Source organism: Podarcis raffonei, chromosome 3, assembly GCF_027172205.1.
Source record: "Podarcis raffonei isolate rPodRaf1 chromosome 3, rPodRaf1.pri, whole genome shotgun sequence".
Classification (NCBI taxonomy): domain Eukaryota; kingdom Metazoa; phylum Chordata; class Lepidosauria; order Squamata; family Lacertidae; genus Podarcis; species Podarcis raffonei.
The window spans coordinates 82,009,458-82,034,760 of record NC_070604.1 but is presented as its reverse complement, the minus strand read 5'-3'; the positions used below and the strand labels follow the sequence as shown (position 1 = coordinate 82,034,760).

The window sequence follows — 25,303 nt, the reverse complement described above, 5'->3', positions numbered from 1 at the left end:
CTGATAGGGAATTAGAGGCAGAGTAACAACAGGCAGAAAGGACCAGGCCTGTACTATGGCCTGCCAGTGTTTCAGTGGCTTGCAAACTGAATTGCTAGGACAAGCATTTAGAAAGTAAAAGCCACATTTCAGACACAGTGCAGGGTCAGTGCAGCTGCACAGTCTGCAAGGCAGAACGTGGCCTCCTACATAAGCTGGTATCTCCTTAGGAGCAACTTCCTGAACTTGCTGAGTTGGTAGGTCCTATGTGGAGATTCCCCAGGAATTTAGATTCTCCCTTCACTATAAATCCCATGTCACAGCTCTATACAGAAGCACTATGGCAGGAGTTAGAGGAACCAAACAGTTTTTAGGGGTGGGTGAGTGGGGACACTGTCCAGCGCATGAGTGGCCAAAATAAATGGAAGTACTTGCGTTTCCACAAACAGGAGTAAGAGGCACCCGCAAACCTCTAGCAGGTCAACCATGGAGACATTTTAACAGCTGCCCTTCCTTGCATCTTTCATTCATGGCACAAACATCAGCTACTGTGCAAACAGGGTAGCACAGGCACTGGGCAATTACAAAAAAGAAAACTCCAGGAGGAAAATGAAAGTTTCCTTTTCTCCACCTGATGCCTGACCATGTTTGGAACAAGAACGTTAGAGATTGCTTCTAAGAGCAATGAAGCACAGTTGCCATGTCATATTAATGCAACTGGAAGGCAAATTTCCTCGGACTTATGGTAATCACATGATAGCTTTCATGTAGTCAGGCTATCATAGAGCAGCTGCTATGTTTGGAATTTCTAATGTATCTATAAAGAGTTAGACATCAGGTGATACTCTTGCTATACGATAGTTATTACTTCAGCTGGTCAAGTGAATTACTGATGAGCATACGTTTGTGAGTGTACCTTTCTGACTGATTACATTTAAATAAATTTGCATAGTAGCAAAATCAGGAATTCTTAGAAAGTCAAATTTTCACCCCTTCTTAAATATGTGTATACATATGTGAATAGCAGTTCCTTTCATCATTAAATACAGCCAACAACTCATGGCACACACACAAAGGCTAGGCTCTTAATTTTTTAAAGATTTCTTGCCTTTATATTGAAGAAAGGCTCTGATCCTGGCATTGTCTCCAGAATCGATGAATGCATGTATAAACATAATATATTGTCATCACAAATAAATGTCCTTCCCTGTTATTAATTGTGATCTGATTACCAAAAGGAGCTGGAATCACTATAGCATTCTTTAGGAGGCAAGGTAGGACAGTAACCTCTTCCAAACTCAATCAGTCTTGACATTACTTGGTAATGCTTGTTAAAATTCATTGGCAATAAATGGCTGGTTGTAAGCCACTGGAACATTTATTTGGTACCAGCTGTATTCACAGATGAAGCACAGAGCAACTTCACATGCTAACAATGAAACACAAAGAAAGTCCAAGTGACTTGTGTGTCTTTATTTGTATATTGATGCTTCCTGTATATTATCCAAAGAGGGTACCCATTCATCTCCTTGATGAGATATGTTAGCTCCCACACACAGAGCTACTGATCATATTTCTCCCCAAAGTGAAACTTCAAATGTTACACAGAAAGTGCACAAAGGATGTGTGACTTCCTCTGCCAACTCTCCTTCATATTGTCCAAAACAATTCATAGTCTCTGCCCAATTTTCATTAGACAGAAACGGCAGGAGAAAAGGGAAAGGTTAATGCTAAACTTCATTCACACCAGTGGGTGTGTTGCTCAACAACAGGTGCCATTGGACACCATCACTCCTCTCTTACCATTTCGCACATGCATGCTTCTGCCTCCCACCCCACCCCCCAATGATTCCTCCACGAAAACAGGAAAGAACTGTATGCTGGTATGCCAACCCAAATTTCATCACTTTACTCTCACAATTTTCTGGGTTAAGGAGACTGCAAGTAGATTTTTTTTCTGGAATCAGATAACATGGAAATGAGCACTAAAAATGGCTTTTATTCCATTAGATTTCTGGAAGTGGCTTTTACACTATGTACAAGCTCCAATATAGCGCTGGGATTAAGTTAGGGAAATGTAGGGGAAATAGACAAAAGCGCTGTGTGAATGCAGCCCATGGAAATTCTCCAGGTGGCCTCAAATCTGACAGTGAAAATGCTGCCAATATCTTATGACCTTAATGACACAGCACATACTGGACAACATGTCTCACAATACTGTCTAGTGTCTCTGTTCAGGAGAATACAACTTTTTTCCCCCTGGGACTCCCCTGCTGTGAATCATTACAACTCAGACGTGGAATATCAGGGTTGTTATTTCCTCAAGTGAAATTAACGTCAAATATTGGTGATTGTGTCATGCATATTCATGAACTTTTGAGAAGGTTTCATAATTAGATCAGTTGGGTGAGATTCCCTTGATCTGAAGTAGTAGGGGCCCCCCATCAAGACGCCAACCATCTTGTAGCGTGACCTTCCCAATTTCCTGCACTAGAGAACTGATCTTGTTATCCTAATTGCAATTCCAAATGGAGTGTACCTGAAAATAAATTGACTGCTGTTCAATTTCACAAACCACTCAGATTGGAATTGCAACCAGTATAAATAGAGCAACTCTCCAGGAAGCTGGGGAGGTCACTCAGTAGGATTGTTGGCATCTGCCGGAGAAAACCTTTGTTTGCCAGCCTCCTGGTGCTTTCAGACTGTAGCACAGCAGAAAGGAAAAGCAGAACTATTTCTGTGCTACGAATTAAACATTTTTCTTGCCTATACATGTGCCTCAGTTCATACAGCTTATTCCTTCAAATAAAAGCATGCTTTTACGATAGCCCCAAAACATTATATGCAGTAAGAATATCGAAGTCACTAACAGGAAGCCCTAAAAAAATTTCTGTTATCCCTAATTATCTCATAAATACAATTAATCAATCCTTAACATCACAACTGGCAAGTGTAGTCTTTTACAGAAAAATGGAAGAGGAGGGAAAACATATTCCAAAGCTTTTTGATCTGTGGTGACCCATAGCTCTGTATGTCACATGGAAGACAGCACCAAGGGGGTCAAGTCCAAACGGTCTCTCGCCTCCATTAACCACAAAACATCACTAAACTTAAAACTTTAGGGGAAATCTAGGGTTAGACAGATCAGTCTGTTTCTGGTCAGTGTCAGTTTTGCACATGTTCACTCATAATGTAATTCAGTTTTGTGTCTGCATCAATGAGTAATTAAAAATACAAACATGAACATTTATTTACATTATTTTCAAATGTATTTTTGCACTTTTTAAAAGAAGAAAGTGCATACAAAAATGCAATTTATCCTACAAGGAATTTCTGTATGCATTTTAATGTGCAAGGTACATTGTCATATGCAGTTCTGATCAAAGAACTGCACTGCAAAATTCACTACTAAGTGCAAAAATAATTACTGATCCTTGTCTGGGAAGTACAAATCAGGTTGGCTTGCTTAAGAATTCAGATCAAGCAACACCCTCAAGTATCTGTTTCTAGAGATCATTACAAAAACTGAAGTCATTCAACTTTCTCAGAAAACCAGATTGTTCATAAAAAATAACCTCATCTGAATAGAAGTAAATAATGTAGGGATTCCTGTCTGAAACATTCCCATTCTTGGGGGTGGAGGGTGGAATCTGAAAAGCAGAAGAGTTTCATTTGATAATTAGGAAACTTACCAGGAATATATAGGTTAAGTATATACCTGGAAACTTAATGAACTTCTATTATTTTCACCTGGAACAGGCTTTGTATATACCCTGAGCCACCACACACAAAATGGCTGCCACATGAAGACTGCTTGAAATCACTCTCCATGGCAACTGTCGGCATGTAGTGAGCCTTTCATGTGCTGTGGCTCAGCACACAAATCAGGAAGTTTCCTATGTCATTTTTAGTCTTAATTTTATTTTTTAAAAATTTGCCTCAGTGTCAAGAAAATTCTCTCTGTGTACCAATGGCAGGCAACATGTCAAGCAAATTAAGGCAGCTTCTAATGGACAGTCTTCATACCCACTGGCCATTAGAACTTGGCTAGACATATCAAAATCCTTCAATTATTTGTTTATTTAGTTATCACATTTGTATTCCATCTGTTCTCTAAAGAGTTTGGAGCAGCATATGTGGGGCTATCAATTTTTTTCAGCAAACCAGTGAGAGGCACAGGCTGGTTATGAAGCGTACAAGGCACAAGGTAACCACATACTCTTTATGGCAGAATATTTTTGTTGTTGTTTTTTTTAAAAAAATAATAATAATCCTGGAACTGTGAATCCTTATTTCTTTTTAGTTAGGTCCGTTTCTGCTGTTCACTTTAATGAAACTGGTGTGAATAAAGATCTACTTCTACCATCTGTAGTCATCCCTCGATTCTAAAACTAATTTACAACACATATATAACATTTGCCATGAAGCTCTTAGTATCCTGCTTTTGAGTAGTTCCAACTACGTTTACCTTCATCTTTGTGAAACAATTTAAGTATAGAAATACTGTGTGTCGATTTTACATGTTTTCAGAATTTCATTCTCCTTAAAAAGCAAGTAATTTTTCTTCACTTACTATGATACTTTCATAAGATGTGTGGCATTGAAGTTCCAAAGATTACTCTAACTTTTGAAAACTAGGAGAAGGAATTCCCAAAAAGCATTTGGCAAGATTGCCACTCTCTTAAATTTTTACCTGAGCAAGCCATAAGAGTTCAAGAAGCTTATTGTGAATCTAATGTTCCAGGAGTGCAGAGTCAACAGATTGCAAAAGATTATATCAAGAGTGGATTAGAAAGTATTAAAACATGCCTTGCTGTTCAGATCAAAAGTTCATCTGTTTCCAGCTGCGGCCTGGTAGATGCCCAAGAAAGCTTATACGCTCAGCAAGTTGGTGAAAGCCACCATCAACAGAGAAGTATACTTGTTTTTTTGAATGTTCATTTTTACATGAAATAAAAGGTATATTTGTCACATTTATACACCATTCCTCCTCCAAGAAAAACATGGTAGCTTACATATGGTTCTTAGTTTGTCTCTTATCCGGACGTTTCTCAAAAACTGATCCCTTTAGCTTCAGCAGTTGAACTGTATTGTGTACCTTAAGAATATATTATTTGGTCCTCTTGGGGGGAGGGGGACAGCAGGTGCCACCACTACCTGTCCTCTCTCTCTAGGATTGGGTCCCCTTCCTGCCTGCCTGTCTGCACAGAACACAGTCAATTGAATTAGTTGCTTCTGCCACTGATTGATCACCTGCTCAAGTGGGCAAGCAAAGAACGAGCAACAAGTGTGGGTCAGAGCAACAGCCAATATTCACTCAACAGTACTGTCCTGGGAGGTTTGTGCTAGTGCCATACTGAAGCCTATCCTCTAGCTTCTCAGAAGTTTACTTCCCCTGCAAAATGGGCTTCTATTTTTCTGCCTTCTTCTCAGGGCACTTTTGAATTTCTTCAGAAGTGCCCCGAGAAGACGACGGGGAGGAAGAAGAGGATCCCAAAGAAGGGTGTAGCCATGACTGGTACACCTCAGGGCAAGCTGGGAATGGAGGAGGAGAGGTTGGGGGCACAGAAAGTACTCACAGGGCAACAGAAGATGGTGAGGGGATGGGAGTCAGTGCACAGGAACCGGAGGAGCAGGGTCCATTACCAGAGCCAGAAGAGCCCCCGTCTCCATGAACATGGCAGGCTTTGAGGCATGGGGAACAGAGGGAGGTACACTCTAGGAGGCTGAGGCAGGCAAGGGCCCATAGCCCAGCTTCCTAGCTGGCCAGGTGGAGCTCACTAGCTCTGGGAGGAGGAGTGTGATTCCTCAGCTGGCTTAGGCTCAGGACAGGTGAGGGTCACATGCCTCATCAAGCCCAGATGCTGCAATCAAGATTCAATGGATAAAAGGGAAGCAGAGTTGAGGTGCTGCATCTGCTCAACTTCCCATGTTGAGGGACTGTGGCTTGGGTATCCTGCGAGTACCAGAATTTATTTATTTTATTTATTTATTGAATTTATATACAGTGGTACCTCGGGTTAAGAATTTAATTCGTTCTGGAGGTCTGTTCTTAACCTGAAACTGTTCTTAACCTGAAGCACCACTTTAGCTAATAGGGCCTCCTGCTGCCGCTGCATGATTTCTGTTCTCACCCTGAAGCAAAGTTCTTAACCCGAGGTAATATTTCCGGGTTAGCGGAATCTGTAACCTGAAGTGTATGTAACCCGAGGTACCACTGTACTACCCTGTGCCTGCAAGTCTCAGGGCAGTTCACAGGATAAAATCAGAATATAAAACTGTGAAGTACATAATGAAAACAACCCAATAACACCCCAAACACATTTTTAAAGGGCATAGGATGTGAATTGTGCTTTTCAGGACTGAACTCCAGATTCCCTGACCCTGGATAGGCTGCAGAGGTGGGAACCTGGCTTGACTGTTGGACTATGGACTTGGCTTGCTGTATTGAACCTGGACTGTGTTTCCTGACCTGTCATATTGCTGTACTACTTGCTAGCATTTGCCCTTGGAACTGTATACACCAGCTGGATGGGTCTACAGGTACGTTGGGGTTCAGGACACAAAGAGTTACCTCACAGTGCCTTCTCCACAGCTTTAATTGAGTCATGGGAAGGCAGGGAGGCTGGCTACCAAATGTCTGAGACTGACACTCTCTCTGGATTTGTTTTTAAGAGGAGTCCTTCCTTGAGCCTTATGGAGGGAAACCTTTGAACACTGATGCCTGTTAAAATAAAAAGACTTCACTTAAAAACCAACAATGACCAGCTTGCAGGTGCACAGTTAGCATCCTCCCTGATTTTTTGTGCTCACAGGAAAGCCCACTTGTGGATGCCATAGGGTTTTCTGGAAAGGAAAGCACCTGGGAAGGCTGCAGAGTGCAGCCCACCAAAGGGCTGATTGGCAGAATAATACAAAGGACACTTGAGAATGCCTGTTGTCTCAAGTAAGGTAAAGTAAGGTAAGCATCCAACCATGATAATTTCACTGAACTCTTCTCTTTTTGATAATTTTGGTATTTCTTTTCTCATTAATTGATGGGAAATAGTTTTTGGGTGTTTTTTTAAAAAGAAACACAGGACAAATTTCTGGCACTCTTCCCACTCTACCAGTTCAGCGAGCAAGAGGGCATGCAATCTGTAGCAGCAGAAAGCACAGCTGTCAATGCCAGCCAGAAGAGGACAGATGAGTGATTATCACTGCTCTTTCTGCTGATGCAATCACTAGGCCACCCAACACAATTGGGTGAGCAGGTGGGGAGGGGAAGCTTGGAGCAGCCAATGCCACTCGCCCTCTCTACCTGTGAGGCAGTAGCAGGGCATGCATGGGGAAAAGAGGAGGTACTGTGTCCTGTTCTTTGTCTCCAGCAACTGAGAATCCAAAGTATACCAAACATTAAGATTCTATTCTTGCACTAATTCTACTATTCAAGTCATGTAAGAGCTTCAGGGATATCTATATATATTTACAGAAAGGTAGGTGCACTAGGCAGGTCTATCCCTGATGATCAGAGAATGAGATCAAGTGAACTGCTGTATAGATGTCTGTTTAGCGATAAGTTACAGGGGAATCATTACCTCCACATAATTACATCTCACCACTGACAAGTCGTAACAGGTGTGTTAAGTTGTACACTGATTTCCTGAGACTGTTGTGCAGGCCAATTGTGCTGGTAGGCTCAGCATTCCTTTAGCTTTATATCCAATTAATTCTGAAAGATAGCAAGTTCTCCAATGAACACTAAATAAATAAAATCAATAACTAAATGACTGTTTGGAGAGTATAATACATGATGGCTTTGCTAACATCTTCCAATAGTTCAGGTTTACTTATTTTTCCCATGTGATGCATGCCTCTTGCAACAGTGTACAACAACAGCTCCTTTTGACAGCATCTACTTAATCACTTTAAGTGGGTTTATGATCACACACAAGAGAAACAATTTAATCCCCTGATTTTTATCCTTTGTAACCTCATAGAAACTAGTGGAAGCACATGGCGGGTAAGGTCTCTTTATATCATGCCAAAGTCACATGGAAGGAACATCCCCAAAGGAGTGCCATTCTGGCTTCACTGCTGTCGGTGATGGTTTTATTCTTTTGAATGTTGATAGTGATGAGGTCATCACTCACCCCTTCTGTAAACTATCATCATCACCATCAATGATTTATTAGCTGCATTCTAAACGACTGTTGCAAGGCAATGTACAACAAATATAATTAAAACCAGTTTAGGAATACAAAAACAGCAAGTAGATTTTAAACAAAGCTAAAAACACTTGTGGTAAAGACCCATTTTTCCAGCTGGGAAAGCCTGTCAGAACAATCCTGTCTTCAATTGTTTCCAGAAGTGTAGATACCAGGCACTTATTGTATCTTGACAGGAATCCTATTCACATAACTGGGGCAGCCATGCTAAAAGCTGTGCTTCAAGTTACTGTAGAGAGGGCTTCTGTGATCTTTGGAACTTGCGAGAGAAACTCTCCCACAGCAAGGCTGAGTTATAAAAATGTAGAGTTCTGCTAGTTTTATTTATGTAATGGTGCTTAGAGCTTAAGACTGTCAAATGAAAAACATCCTCCCCTTTCCAGGCCGAGACCTTTTATCTACTTTATGCTCTAACAAAGGGGAAGTATTTGGGTACCATCTACGAATGCAGATGCTTGAAGAAATATGCCCAGATTAGAGGCCCAAATCTTCTACTCTGCCAGCAATCTATTTTCCAATTCAGGGCCAGAGGAGCAACAACAGCAGTTGCAGACCTTAGAACACTCTGAGGTGGCTTTAGCAGGTACAGTGTACAGAACTATTCCTGCCACTCTCCAGAGGAGGAAGAGGCATATGATAGCCATATTTCACCAAAACGTGGAAGAAGTATAGTGTCCAGATCAAGGGAAGTAATAGTACCATTCTATTCTGCCTTGGTCAGACCACACCAGGAATACTGTACCCAGTTCTGGGTGCCACAATTTAGGAAGGATATTGACAAGCTGGAATGTATGCAGAGGAGGGTGACCAAGATGATCAAGGGTCTGGAAACCAAGCCTTATGAGGAACGGTTGAGGGAGTTGGGTATGTTTAGCTTTCTAGAGAGGAATCTGAGAGGAGATGTGATAGCCATCTTCAAATATCTAAAGGGCTGTCTTATGGAAGATGGAGCAAGCTTGTTTTCTCCTGCCCTGGAAGATAGGACTCAATCCAATGAAAAGTTACAAGAAAGGAGATTCCGACTAAACATCGAGAAGAAAATTCTGCCAGTAAGTGGGGTGGACTCCCTTGGGAGTCTCTATTCAACAGTGGGGTGGACTCCCTTGGGAGGTTGAAGACTCTCTATCCTCTGCTTAAAAACCTCCAAGGAAGGATAGTCATCTGTCATGGATGCTTTAGCTGAGATTCCTGCATTGCAGCTCTACAATTCTATCAGGGGTTGCCCATCACCTTCTGCTGCCTGGGGTAAAGGACAAATGGGCTTCCTTAATCTTACATACAGCTGAGGATCAGCTGACCACAGTGGTATTGCAATAGCATCCCCAATCACACCTACACCTGAAGACAGCAAGCATAGATCATTTTACTATTTTCCAACACCTAGTCATTGCCACCCAGCCCAAGCATCCACTGCTGAGGTGGCCATTTCACTCTGCCTATTTGTAGAGCTCTAAGATTAATTGAGAAGTTGGGACAGTTGCTTCCCCTACCCATTGTGCTCTTTTCTTGAACCACTCTAATAATAAAACTGGCACGTGAAGGCTCTCGTGACAGCAAGAAATAGCTAGATACAACTTTTCTCTCTGGAACCATAGTACGATGACACACCTGGACATTTCTCACTTAAGTGGTTATGCAGTAGCCATCCTACTGCCTCACTAGTGTGAAATCCAGTAATGTCTCTAGCTACATTGAAAACAAAGGAAAAGAAAGATGAACCAAAAGCAGCCATGATCTTCATTTTCCCAAGTTTGTCAACGTGTCTAGACAAAGTAGTCTTTGAGGTGGGTGTTACTGTAGTCCTCAACTGATGTCAACAGTTGCCACAAGCAAGACCAATGGATGGGTTGCAGAGTTATGATGAGTGATTGATTCTCTTAGTCACATTTTTTGAATTTAGTTAGCTCTTTGACAGGAGTATTTTCTTTCTAACAAGTCCGCCAAATTACTGGATCCAAAGTGCCCTCTGACTCCCTGAAAAGAAAAGAAAACCTAAAAGCACAAAGCAAAAAATGAAACTTGCTACAAGCAGAATTTCAAAGAACTACTACATCAAAGAATATTACATCCCAGACAAAGCCTTAATTAAGATCATTTCAAAATGTGGTTCCAATACATGATTCACCCTTGTATTGTAGAACTATATAAGTCACAAAGAGCTTCATATACTGAAAACAATGTTCTCAAGAGACTGCTGCTTCAGCAGTATTCCCTCTCCATTTCTTTCCTATTAGATGTTAACTACTTTAAGAACAAGAGTAGGAAAGCACGGTATTAAAGCTAAATTAAAGAGCATTCTTGAGGTTTCATGAATTTGTCACTTATTAATTAGTAGATCTTCTGGACTGGGTTTATCCATGTTCTGAAAGGTAACGTATAAATTAATTCTGCAACTTCTTGGCCTCCGTCTTGGGAGACAATGGAACAGTGATCCTTCAGGGGTAAAGCCAAACCATTGGAGAGTTACAGTGCCTGCTGTGGCTGTAGAGACTGATAAGGGAGAGATTTTATTTCCTTTTAAAAAGCCTTCAAAGCCATGTTTGAAAACAAACTTAATGGGAATACATGGACAGGACCTGAAGAAGTGTGGTTGGTTGCAGGAACTAGGTTTCATTCATTTATTTCCAGAATTTAGATCCGGCCAAACAGCCAGGAATGTCTCCTATGCTGGGCAATGATTAACAGACTAAAATACGAATTTAAATCAATATAATTTAAAATGATAGTGACGTGCAGACCTTCCTCAAGGTTAGGGGGGGGGAACTGGTTGTTCTGGAACCCAGTTCCATATTTGGAAACCCAATTGCACTCCAGATGACATCACTGACCACTTCCCAGGCATGGCAGTGTCTACAGCATAAGAGATTTAAAGCTTGAGAAGCCCCGTACTTCTCCTCCTCCGGTGCCTGGAATGTTAGCATCCTAGGTGACGGGACCATGGAAAACTATTTCATCTCCCAGAATTCCTGGGGCAAGCATATCCCAGAATGTTTCTAAGTATCTCTAGAACTCTCTATCCACTACTGCTATTGAGGCAGCCACCAGGTAACTAGAAAGGGTACAAAAGAAGAGCCAGGGAGGAGGCTTTTTTAGGCCTAGATTATGCTAAATCCTGCCAGAAAATAATTTAGGGGGAAATGGCACTCAATTTGGGATAAGGCTAAGCATTACAAATTCACATGCCAAACAAATCTTGAACCACAGCAAATTTGGCAGCATCACTTTAAAAATAAAATAAGCAAATTATGCTTTAAACAAATACACAACAAGAAGGTCTAGTGTCTTTACAGTAACCACTGACAGTCAGATTAAGTCTAACTTTTGCCGTTTGTGCCCTGCCCTCCTGTGAAAAGGCTAACTGATTAGCAGACTACTTTGATTTATGTCATGTGGTAGAAGAGATTGAGCAATGTTAAAAACCATTGGGACTCTGGATATGGGAGATGCCAAGAAAATGGCCATGTTCCTTGTCTAACAGAGTTGTGAAGAGAGAAGTATGTTAAATTGAAGTAGTGCTCCCTTAACACAGCCTTTGTAAGTAAATGGCACAAAGAACAGTAGCTCCTAATTGTGTCAATTGGGAAGAAAAATTATGACGAATTAGTACAAATCAAGGAGCATGGATAGGTGACATTAAATCAAGACAATGCAACTCATGCAGCTGATAAAATGCAGAACACAAAATGTGCTGGTCTTTTTGTTAGTATTTTTTGATCATATTTTCAACTGTCTGTCCTTCTAGCTGTTTTGAATTTCCTTGGAAAGAAAAATGCCACAGAAAATTTAAAAACCAATACAAGTAAATAATTTAGCATGTTATGTCATTAAGCAACACAGAGAGAGCAGGTTCACACAAACGTGTCTCCGTAATTTGATTCCTCTACACTTGACTGGACACTTCATTAAAAACTGCCATGCAGATGATTTGTGTCGATAGAAAACATCTGCCTGTTATGTAATGGCACATTCACCTATGCAAGCTATCACTTTCCTATGCTTGCTGCTCTAGAAGCGGCTGTGGTGGCAAGTGGCTTTTGCAGCCACACAAGGGAATGAGGGAGGTCTGACAAAAGGCTTCAGTGCACTGTCACATGCTGCACCAATGCAAGAGAGAGGGTAGGACCAATGTGGGCTACTTAAGCCCTTTCAGCCCCTGACCTCTTCATTCATTGGGCTACCGCCACTTCCGACCCTACTAGCAGTGCAGGCAGTGGCTGATTAGCATTTAGTGGACAGAGTAGGAATGTTTTGTTTGTCAGCTGATTGGCTTTGCTGTCAGAAGTTTTCACCTACTCTATGCTGATGTGTGATGGCTGTATATAGTGGGTGGTAGTCATTAAATAGGTTAATTGGCCCCATTGGCAGATAGGTGCAGGAAGTTATGAGGTAGATAAGGTTTGGTGGCACCCTTAGGCACCTGGAAAGTTGTCTTGAGACCTGCCTTCAGGTTGGCCCCAAAGGTGTCTTGGGGTCAGAAAGTTTCTGTGCCCACATGCTTAACGCAGCTCCTGAATGGGGGAAAAAAATGTAAAGCATGTTTTTGCTTATCACTATTGTGATAAAACATACAACTGAAAAACATGGAACACAAAAGGAATTGTAGTGCCAAACAAGATGACCAACCATACTTACAAGGAGCCATTGTTGTTTGTCATGAAAAGTGATTCTTGACAGGAGGTTGCTTGTAGTTTGGCAGGAACGTCATTCCCTTTTACATACTGACATTTGTGCTGAAACTTAAACTTCACAGAAAACAGGTAGTTGCCTGCCCATTGGGTTTCCTGCACATGACTAAAATGCCTAAGACATCATACCTGTTTTCAAAAGAACAGTTTTTGAGTTCTGTAATCATTATGCCTGCCCAACTGAAGAATTATGTAGCATGTAGGGAAATTATTTCAGATGGGAAATATAAACGTAGGATTTGACTAAAGTGGTTACATAGGAGACTCATATAAGGCATTATAAAAGGCAGCTTTGCCAAGTTTCAAATGAAGTTTCTTTCTTATAGCACTGTTAATCACCATATAAACATCCCCAGTGGTATAAATCTCTCACTGGGGGCAAATTAAGGGAGTGGGAATGTTTCCAGTTTAATGGGTTTGATTTGGCTACTATATCATGGAATGTTCTAAGAAATTGGCTATAAACCAATTCAGTAAGAAACAGCCACGAAAAATAATCCAAACAACCTATAGACAAGTGAAAAATAGGTCCATTCCTTTAAACATACTTTTTGTGCCAGGAGAATGGACAGAAGTAATGGGAAGAGCAAGCAGAGGATGGACTGGCAGGGTTGGAAAGCTGGCACACCCTGCAGATTGCTTCATTTAAAATAACAATCAAAGGATTAACTCTTGGTTTCTGTTTGCAGCAACTCAGTAGGTTGTAGTAAAACCTGTCCCTATTCAAAATATACCACCAATGAGATTTACAGACATTTCACAGACTCAGGTAATTGTACCGTTGGAAGGCACCCCAAGGGTCATCTCCTCCAACTCGCTGCAATGAAGGAATCAAAGCTACAGAATACCTGACCAAGGGCCAGCCAACATCTGTTTTTAAAAACCCAATGAAGGAGAGTCTAGCACCTTCTGAGGTAAGATCTGAGGTATATTTAATCAACCTCAACTCGCCTTTAGGTCAGCATACACTATTAAAAGAGACTAAATTTAGAAATAGGGCATTGAATAATTTGTTGTGGCTATAACATGGAAAATCCTGCATCTCTAAAGCTGACCTTCAGGTGCAATCATTCTCTGTTGACAGTTTATTTCCCTTTGCTTTATTTGTTTCTGTTCCTTCATCCCAAATGGATTCCACTTGCAGACATACAAATAATGATTCCCTGTCCTCTGTGTTGCTACCCTTGAAAATCTTGTAAACTGTTCACATATCTTCTTTAGTCATTCTTTTTTTTTCCAAAGCAAGGAAGCTTTAGTTCTTGTACTCATTGCTCATAAATCAATCAATCCCCTCAGACCTTTAATCATGCTTATTTCTCTCCTTTGAATCCTTTCCAATTTGTCAACATCATTCCTATTCAGACATACCCAGAAGGGAACACGATATTTTAGAAACGTTCTCCTGGCTCTGAAAAGAGAAAAATGGCTGCTTCACACAAATAAACTGAAGGTTTGGTTCGGATATTTCAGCATTACCAAGAATATCAAATGCAGAGTTTGGAGAGTTGAAAAGTAATCTTGCAAGGCACAATGTATTCTCTAGCTTGTTTGCCACATGGCTGAGCTTTTGGAAGCAGTCAGAGAGGAGGGCGCCAGGTCTCAAGAGTTAGGTGCCATGTCAGGGGGTCAGAGTCAAGGGATCAAGCCAAGCAGCGGCCTAGCTAGCCGCTCGGGTGCTGGTGTGGCACACACGTCCTGCAGCTGGGGGCGGGGCAAGCCACCCATAGGGGTGGGGCACACTGTGTGGAGCCTCTCCGCAGCCTCCCCCTCAGCTGTAGGGTGGCTGAGGGAGAGGCAGCAGGCAGACACAAGCTCCACGCTGCCGTTTCAGGCAGCGCCGAGCCTGCAGGCGCTCAAGCCACCACATCACTCCCAGGAGAGACGCGTGGCTCAGGCATGCTGCGGGCCCCACGGTAAGTGCCGGCCCCCACGGTGTGGCACCCAGTGCCAGTCACATTTCATTGTGTTTGTTGACTGAACTAAAAAGTTTCATGAGCCCAATTTTTATTTTTTAAACTCATATTTTTCTCATTTTGTCACCCCCCCAGTGATGACACCCAGACCAGACCACACCCGCTGCACCCCACTTCCTCCCCCACTGAAGCCAAGTGTCAGAGCAGAGGAGCAACATTAGGAGTCACAGAAGAAGAAAGAGAAAACCAAAGTATGCACCAAAAGGTCCTAGAGCCAGGGAGAATACTTGTTTAACAAAATCTCAGCCCAAGTTAGAAGCATTTTCTGTGTCTTCCTGGAAGGGCTCAATAGTCGGTGCGGATAGGTGGGGCCGTTCAAAAGCCTGAGAACCCTACACTGTCTAGGGCAGCCTTTCTCAGCCTGTGGGTCGCCAGGTGTTGTTGAACTACAACTCCCATCATCCCTAGCTAGCAAGGCCAGAGCTCAGGGATGATGGGAGTTGTAGTCCAACAACATCTGGGGACCCACAGGTTGAGAACTGCTGGTCTAGGGAGATGCTCAAAACTGCAGTTCTGTGGCTCATCATATGGGCAGCTGTGAGGAGAGCCAAGTGCTTCTAGTGCACTGACAGGTACAACATCACATATTCTGTGACCTGACAAACCTCTTTCCAAGCACACAAGCGATAGCACAAGAGTAGTAAAGCAGTTTCCCCTCTTTTCATTTCTTTTCCTTAACTACATCTCCTGCCTGACATCATTTTTAACTCGGCAGAACTTCAAAGCATCATAGGATCAAATGTTACTCAAACAAAATGCCACTAGACATACAATTCTTCCTATGTATCCTGTTGGAATGGATTCTCTATGCACCTTCCTATGTGTAATAATGTTCCAACCAAGAGCCTGCAAGCAAATCCATCCACTTTCTAAGCCTGAACCACTTGGCTTGAACAGGAAGAGAAGGTACCTCACATAGAGGGAGAGCCTGCACCTGGCCCCTGGGCCTGAGGTCCACCACCTCTTCTGTGCTGCAATCCATTTTTACAGAGTATTGCACCACAAGATGAAAAATACATGCCGTTCCTCTATAGTTTACTTATAGAAATGCACCCCAATGTAGTCCCAAACCATGTTGATAGGTACTACTAGGGGTAAAAAATGCAAAAGGATTCAAATGCATCTCCAGAACAAAGATTCATGCACTAGAATAAATTTAAACTGATGCTATTTAGTAAAGGATTCATAAATTCTTACACTTTTCTAAACGCATCTCTTGCATTCCAAAAGTCATTATGTTGTATAAAATGATTATTTCCAAAACAGCATTACCATGAATTATCACCATTGCTGCCTAGCAACGAGCATCTTTTCTTTTCTTTTTTTTAACACTAAGCTGTATAAACTAGTATCTGAAATTTGTGCAAATGTGTATTCATTTGAGGACCGCAGAGACACATTCATCTTAGAAATCAGACACAGATAATATAACACATTTAGAGAAACAAAGCAGCAGCAACCATTTCCATACATATCTTAGTAAAAATCTTCTCATTACTGCCTTAACTAAGTTCTGTAAAGCTTAGTTATGACAGACTGCATTTTTTTAAAATCTTCTCTTGAAGTTAGTGGGGATTTTTTTAGAACTTGGTGTAGAAACAATGGACCCTTTATTGATAAAGCTTCATGATGTAAATGTTTATATTGCTTATTCCTAGAGCAGGCTTCCTCGTTCATGTCAATAAATGAGGCTCTGTACTGATTTGAAATGTGTGCAGGAAAAGTGAATCCTCTGAATTTGAACCTCTAGGTTCCAAATCACGCCCAGACTCACTCCTTGGGGGCCCAAGCTCAACTCTTAACCACCCATGAGCCCTTCCTGCCCCCTCTTCGCCTCCTTTTCCTCACAGTGGCCACTTACACCTCACACACTGCAAAAAACTGGCCGCAGATTTGCATAAAGTTTGCATATGTTAATTCATAGGGACAGATATGATTTTTGAAATAATGGTTATAATGAAACATAAATACAGTGCATCTCACCATAGTGCAGAGGACTGTGACGAGGTGACCTGTGTACCTCATCAGCTTGACGTCCAGATGCTAAACTATTGGTGGCCAACTTCCAGGCCCTTGATTCTTGATCCATAAATTAGTCTTGGACTGGGCAGTTTTCAAATAGAGGATTTCTTCAGACAGAAGGCTGTCCTCTGTGAAGGAGGATGCATAGATGTCCTACTTTTCTCTGCCCCAAACCTGACCACTAGCAGTGGGAAGAGTGTGCAATGCAATCTCCCACTATTCCCAACGACCCTCAGTGGTGACACAAATAAGCCTTTGTGCCACAATTAGGCGAGTAATGGCCTTATCCTTCTCGTTAAGTCCAGGGAGTGTCTCCTCAGTTGTTTCTGTGCAGAGAGTTAGAGCGATTTTTTAGAAGAGATATAGGCTCTTTGTGGGGCAAAACTTATCGTCCAAGTTACTCTGCTTGAGTGTAAAAGACCCTGTATCATTGTCCATATCGGGACACCTGGGTCTTTTTGCTCTTCTCATTTCTGGGATTCTTCGTATATCAACAGGGCCTTACTTTTGGGTCAAATGGTGGAGTTCCAGTACAGATACGTCTACAGCTAACTTGTGGGTGGCAAGGAGATAGAAAGGAGGCTAAAGAGATTAAAAAACCCCAAACCAAGCATAATTTTCCTTTGATGTAGTCTCTTCAGCAATGGCAATTCTTCCTCTCCCTCGGTTTGTTTAAAATATTTGAAAGGTTTAGGGGGATCAGAGGAGTTTAAAAGGGCTTTAAAAGATTAAAAGGTTGTGTAGGTTAAAAGTCCTTAAAATAAGTTCTAGCAGTGTGGAGATATAGCCGACAGGAAACCCGGGTGGTGGCTACAAGACAGTTGGGTTTCCTTAAAACTAATTTACGACGCTGGGGTTGCCAGAACAGATAGAACACATAAAATAACATTGCTTTCATCAAAAGAATAAAAAGGGAACAAGAAGGGGGGCAGCAAGGCAACCCCCCCTCATCTTGTAATTAAAAGGAATTTTGCAAAGCTCTCATAAGCACATACTACCTTGGCGCCATCTTAGGAGCTGACATGAAAAAGCAACAACTCTCTCTCTCTCTCTCTCTCTCTCTCTCTCTCTCTCTCTCTCTCTCTCGCTGTTGTTGTTGTTTAGTCATTTAGTCGTGCCCGACTCTTCATGACCCCATGGACCAGAGAACGCCAGGCACCTCTGTCCTCCACTGCCTCCCGCAGTTTGGTCAAACTCATGCTGGTAGCTTCGAGAACACTGTCCGACCATCTCGTCCTCTGTCGTCCCCTTCTCCTTGTGCCCTCAATCTTTCCCAACATCAGGGTCTTTTCCAGAGAGTCTTCTCTTCTCATGAGGTAGCCAAAGTATTGGAGCCTCAGCTTCACGATCTGTGCTTCCAGTGAGCACTCAGGGTTGATTTCCTTAAGAATGGAGAGGTTTGATCTTCTTGCAGTCCATGGGACTGCAATTCATAATTCAAAAGCATCAATTCTTTGGCGATCAGCCTTCTTTATGGTCCAACTCTCACTTCCATACATCACTACTGGGAAAACCATAGTTTTAACTATACGGACCTTTGTTGGCAAGGTGATGTCTCTGCTTTTTAAGATGCTCTCTAGGTTTGTCATTGCTTTTCTCCCAAGAAGTGGGAGTGATCATGGAGCCCAAGAAAGTAAAATCTCTCACTGCCTCCATTTCTTCCCCTTCTATTTGCCAGGAGGTGATGGGACCAGTGGCCATATTCCCCATACTACATTCTACTCATGTAAAAACAAGCTGATTCCCAGACCATCCGCGGGCTGGATTGAGAAGGTGATAGGGCCGCATCCGGCGCATGGGCCTTATGTTGCCTACCCTTGGTTTAGCGGGAAGACACTCCAATGAAAATTTCTGATACTATATTTCTCTCTCTCTCTCTCTCTCTCTCTCTCTCTCTCTCTCTCTGTGTGTGTGTGTGTATTGTATATGGATGTTTTAAGATGGTCTGTATCTGTAATGCCCAATAAAGGTTTGGAGAAAGAAAAGGTGACACAAATGTTTGCAACATTTCCATGGGGCTACAAGTGCAATCGGGGAACCAGTGCAAAGAGTGTATAGGCTCCAGTTAATGTAAAGTGCTGTGCAGGTTTCCCACCACTTCAGTGAAGTCAACACTGGGCACTGTATCTCAAGCTCTGTGTGCTCTAAAGTATATCCTTGGGACTGCTTCTATATGATGGCTAGCAAGCGATATGAGCAGGCCAAATGTTTCTTTTGGGAATAGATTCTGTAACAGCTCACTGAGAGAAAGCTTTGTGTTTCTTTTCATGAGATAGATGCAAACATGAACAAGTGTTCTGGCACCTGTATGTCTGCAGAAACCCAGAAGAAGCGTAGAATAACAGCTGTGAATCACAGCAACAAGAGATATGCCAGCATGGGGAGTGGAAGACATTTTGGGTGGTGCTTTTCTCCCTGTCCAGAAAAACAGCTGTTTACAACTTAAACAACATCAATTTTCTTATAGGTTTAGCCTAATGGTGTACGCCACCCCCCTCACACACACACATTTTCTTCAGCCTGCCTTTTTTCAGGCTCAAAGGGGGAAAAACATGCAGATATTACAGAGATGTTTCAACTGATATTATCAAAAGCCTAATCTAGAGGTATTGTTTTAAACTTCAAAGGGCTAGTGAAACCACAACATTTTGTTGTGTGGAATGATTTTATTTCTTATGCTACAAAAATAATACAATGAGACCCCATTTATCCCAAAAAGTATGTTCAATTTGGAAAATTAATAGTGGGCAAGATCATGAATAGAAATTATGATAAATGTTAACATATAATTTGGTACTTGTGGGGTTCAGTTCTTGTTATTACTGTTTTGAGGGTTTCATTACAGTCAAATGGTGTATAAACTTTATGAAATAAATAAACAAGTAAATAAATTAGCAATATGGGACTAGAAAAGGGTCTTCTGTTCAATATTCAATGTTATTATTCTGTATGAGCTGTTTGTTGTTTATAGCTTTGTATCATAAAAGTTTCATCAGCATCATAAGCAAAAAGATCAAATTTCTGTAGCAGCTCTGGCTGACAAACAAGATGAAGCACATCTAGGCCCTGCAAATAAGCCAACAACATTTATGAAAAATTTGTATCCCACTGCCTCACACATACCTGTGTTTGTCATTTCACACTTGAAAGAAAGGAGACTCAGCTCTCTTCCGAATTATAAAAAGCTTCTATACCTAATCACCTGAAGGTGATCCTTACTACTTATGGGCAAGCACCCAAAAGATTGTTGTATGAGACTAAGTAGATCTCTCTTGGTACTGGAAAGGCAAGTCTCCAAAATGAATCTTCTCTGCTGCTTAGAATAGTTGACAGATAATATGCAACCACGTACTGCCCTACTGATTTTTATAATTATTTTCCCTGCCACTTCTTGAACAGAGCTGAGGATATTAATGAATATATTTTGGAATGATACACTGCTCTCCCCTCTAATGGCCTCTACAGCCTCAGCAGATGCTGTAACACTCCAACAGTTTGACTTTACCCCCAATGGCACACTCTTCCATTGTCTCTTGAGACCGACGGATGCCAACAATACACAGAGAGAGAGCTGACACAGTGAGAGATCACTTACTTGTATGGAATGTGCTTGCTGCCATTGACTAGGGCTAGGATCACATTGCCCAGTGCAGACAATGAAAGACAAAGTCCAGAGCCTCCTTCACGATTTTTGCTGAGGGGTTTAACACAGCTGCCCAGGTCGATGAGGTGTAAGCGGCTACGGCCTCCTGACACTGTTAGAGAAGAAATGAGAGAGAGGGATATTAAGAGCCAGAATTCTGATTCTCATGGGTTAATGTAAGTATGGTGTTGGAATATATAAACTCTGGAATACGATATGTGGTTTCCTGGGAATAAGGTCCCTTGAAACCAATGGGTTTTAAGACTGGAGATACACACACACACACACACACACACAGAGAGAGAGAGAGAGAGAGAGAGAGAGAGAGAGAGAGAGAGAAATTAATGATCTTTATAACCTACTGAGCAGAGACAGCAAAAACAAAGAAGCCAGCATTAAAGCAATAACAAACATGAGAGTTAAACTCATTCCTCTCAACCCTTTCTTGTGACTAATCCCAACTCCTCCATATGTAGCCAAGTAAAAATTGCCTGTTGTTTTTATGCAGTACTTCATTTTCCTCTGTTATTGCCTCTTTTAATATATGTGCTTGAATTCCACATATGCTTAAAAAAAATAACGCAAGAGACACTACCTGATAAGACAGGCAGTTTTTAATTTTCACTTCTTAAAAAGCTCAAGACCATTACCACTTGATATTCCTCACTTCAAAAATGTCTGGCTTCTGAATATTTCATAAAAGTATTGTTGGAAATGCTGACACACTACTTAAAGAGGCCAGTCTTCAACGTGTTATATGCTCAGAAATAGAGTGCCATCTAATGTGAGTGTGAAAGGGCATTATTCAACAAATTTTCATGATTATAAATGTCATTATTTGTGCTCCGTATACACACAAAAAGCATTTGAGAAATACTTAGAAAATTAATGTAGCTGATAAACTATATTTTGCTACCCATAGTTACTCCAAAGTACAAAAGAAAAAAAGGTAGATGTTAGGTTCACTGAAGCATGATGTTTTATTTATTAATTTTAACAATTTATACACTGCTTAACATCATAGCCTCTAAGTGGGATACAGGAAGTTTACAAAAGATAAAATAAAGATAAAATCAATTTAAATTAACCACAAAATCTGAAAACTTGCTTAAAATGCTTGCTGAAATGAAAAAGGTCTCCCCAAAGTTCAACCAGGAGGGGACCTGACTGATCTCAGTCAGGAATGAGTACCACAAAATTGGGCCTACTATACTGAATACATATGAGCCATGTGTCTGAGTCATGGGAGTGGCCACTAATAGTGACTCCCCCAAAGACCTCAATAACTGGGCAGGGATATAAGGAATCAGGTGGTTCTTAGTGTATCCTGGACTGAAGTTGCCAAGTGCCTTGTAGATTTATACAAAGAACCTTGACCTTGATTTGGTAGCATACGGACTGTAAGTTCAAGGTTTTATACACCAGTATTGGTATGCTATCTTGAATATAAAGAGTTGTTTCCTTGGATTGCAGATTACAGAACATTGGCTGGGAGATTAGGCTTTGCTTATAATTTTAGTGGTCAATTTTGTAACATCCAGCCCTTCCCTCAGACTACTAGATTCTCAATGAACTAATTGTTTTTGAGAGCATGGCATGTAGTACAAATGTTGCAATTAAGTGAACATGTTACACTAAGAAATGGAAGTCAGAAAAATAACCCAAGGTTATTCTTAGTCTGAGTCCATTAATTAAGTCCATTATTTTCAGTAGGTCTGCTTTGAGTATGACTTAAATTGGATATCACCCACTAAAATTTTTGAAGAACTGGCACCTATTTATCGATTGTTAGATAGGTAAGATTCTGCTTCCAGCCATTCTACAACATTCTATTTATTTAAATATTTCAATTTTAATACTAAAAAATGTTACTGAGCAGCATTTTAAAAAGAAATTAAGGGGGCCTAATCACAACTAACTTTAGACTAGATCAGAGCTTATCTCGGGCTCTAGCCAGCTCAATAGGTCTCCCAGAGGTGGAATATGAATGCAACCCAGGGGGACGTTTCTTTGATATAATTTATCAAGCTTTGAGAAAATGATAGGATTTCTTCATTTAATTGCATTAGAAAGTAATTACAAAGTGTGTGTGCGCACACACACATAAAAAACATAGAAAATTGCATGACTTTAATGGCAATCTCCTTAAAACGGGCCATTCTCATTCCTAAAAGATTTCGCATCCATAGTCCTCCTTTTCCCTGAAGGGGGGAAGATCAATAAACCCAATGTGAGTTAAGTTCTGTCTGGCAATTCTATTACTATAATACATACAAAAAAAGATTTCAGTTGTATGATATGTTTGGACACTTTGATTCATGTACATTGTATGTGTACTATGATACTGTGTTTATATTTATGGTGGGTGTTATTCAACTGATTTATAAAAATCAGCAGGTCTACCCTGTGTATGACTAATGCTGGCTATCACCCATACATGTATGTATTTGTACTGGATAATTTTCTGAATCAAAAACAATCCAAAGAACTATTAACAACAAAAATATTCATTCAAACTCCTATTAGAAGGCATCAGACATAGCAATTCAAACTGACATAATACAAAAATTGCTAACCTTTGGGATTAAATGGTTCAATCATTTAATGATACCCATAAAGGAAATAGTAGCTTTTCAAGTTCCCGAGCGAATAAGGGAGCCACCCTTGGTGGTAAGAGAGAGGATTTCATTTATTAGATCTACTAAATTAATGCCCCTATTTTAATGCTGCCAGTAGAGAGATGTCTTTGGTTGTGCTTTTAGTTTTGGCGCAGTCAAGTAGTCATCTGGGAGACAGGCAGCAGGTCGCAAACAAGTAAACAGAGGAAAGGGGAGGCAGTTGCAGGGCAGGGAGAAAAGTTTTTCAGTTGGAGAAGAGTTACTTAGCCTTATGAGCCAATGCAGAGTTTGGAGATTTATAGGGTAAAGTGACACGTCTGAACAGACATTTCATGACATAGTGTGGCCACAATGGTTCATGTATTTGAAACACTGCAGCTAGACTGCTGATGGGGGCGGACTGTCACCAGCCCATAACTCTGGTACTCGAAAGCTTACACCACAAGACCAGGTTCAAGGATATTGTATTAATTGATCCCTTATAGCCCTGGATGATCACTGACATCTTTGCAGGAGTCAGTACCAGTGCCCTGCTGCATGGCTCAGGTGCATAGCTCGTATTCACCAGGAGCTGTGCATTCAGCATTGTGCACCCAGTTTTATGGAACTGCCTTGCATATGCATACGTGGACATTTACAAGCGTGCCACTGGAGATGCATAGTCATTAAAACAACAACAGTATATGCATATCTTAGAAAAAGATAGGGAAACAGTGGGACTTACTTCCCCCTTTCCCACTCTTCTCCATGCGGTACTGGTAGATGTGCAGAGTGAAGAGCATATGAGAATTCTTGTGATCTTCCTCCCGGCAATCTTGCTGGCTGCTACGACGCGAGGCAATGGCTGCATCGAGGAAGAAGGCAGCTTTCTCTGCAGTAGGAGCTCGGAGTTCACTTTGATTCTGCAGCTGCAAGGCAACCGACAGGATACAAACCACATAAAATGTGCTTATTGAGATCCAGTACTGGCAAGGTACTTTCTGTTAGCATCACCAAAATACAGAATGCTCAAGATTAGGGAACATCCTGCTTTGCGGAAAGTCTCTGGCAAAAGAGAATCCCCATAGTGAAATGCCTTCACATGAACAAAACCCCAAAAACGAAGAAGCAAGGTGTTTCACTCTAGATCTGTGATGCTGAATCTGGTGTCCTCCTTTGGATCTGGTTTCTGTTTCTCAGACCCAGTTAGGCAGGTTTTGGTCACTGACACTTTAGCTTCCATCTGCCTTCAAGGTAACCATCATGCAAGCCTACCTCCACACTTCCCTGTTCTTTCCAGTAAATGTGTTGAGAGGCTGGATGTCTTGTAATGGACAATGTAAGACTCCCCCGACCCTTAACAGTTGCTTTGCAGATCTGCTTTCTCAAAACCTTCTGCCAAGTCCAAACTAGGTGTGATAGTAAACACATGGTTCCTACTTAAAATGACAGCTATAATTTCTATTTCCCCTGAGATCAATCAATCCTGCTTTCCCCTATCCCTGCTGCACATCATTTGCTGCCCCTTATGAGAGTGGGGAAACATGGAGCATCATAATGTCAGGACATGTGTATGTTCTGTTAGAACAGAAGTGCAAAACCTGTGGCTTTTCAGATGTTGCTAGACTACAACTCCCAACACCCGTGACCATTGGCCATGCTCAAGATCATCTCCATCCCCAATCAGAATTCTAACTTGACTCCTAACCTTGGTGTGTTTCAAACAAGACTGCTTAGTTATCAAACATGCTTGCCAATAAACTGAGGTGTAGTAAAAGGGGCAACTTTAGATTTTCTGCAGGCACTGAATAAAGCTTTGAACAATTTTTTGGCATGATTCTGTACGGACTGCACAAGTTAACTGAAACCCCGAATGAAGTCTGTGTGGCCCTTTGTGTTTTCAGGATTTCTGAGTATAATTAATGTTTACTTTCTCTCTTCCTCTTTTGCTGGAAATCTCTCCAACACATTCAGTGCAAGGTAAAATCCCACACCATAAGGGCAGTAGTCACTGTATGTGCAGAACAGTAGGTATTTTGTTTCAGATGTGAGGTCTACAAGGAACTCCTGCCAGCAAGGGTGCCTAGAGGATTTAGCCATAATTTAAAGGAGGGGTAGGGAGTCAAACGGCTACTGCAGCTCATGTATCTTTCAACATGGCCAGGAAGTGTTGTGTTGTTGTTTTTAAACCAGTTGG

General features: G+C 41.4%; 1 protein-coding gene across 4 annotated transcripts in view; it reads right to left on the bottom strand.

Moving 5' to 3' along the window:
* The window catches only part of KIF26B (kinesin family member 26B), a 266,744-nt gene that overhangs the window by 32,811 nt on the left and 208,630 nt on the right, over positions 1 to 25,303 (bottom strand). For all 4 annotated transcript variants that reach the window (XM_053382705.1, XM_053382706.1, XM_053382707.1 and 1 more), the window contains 2 exons: positions 23,852 to 24,035; positions 20,462 to 20,621 (listed from right to left, as the gene is read on the bottom strand). In XM_053382705.1, the coding sequence (XP_053238680.1) occupies positions 20,462 to 20,621; positions 23,852 to 24,035 (344 nt within the window). The remainder of the gene's footprint in view (positions 1 to 20,461; positions 20,622 to 23,851; positions 24,036 to 25,303) is intronic.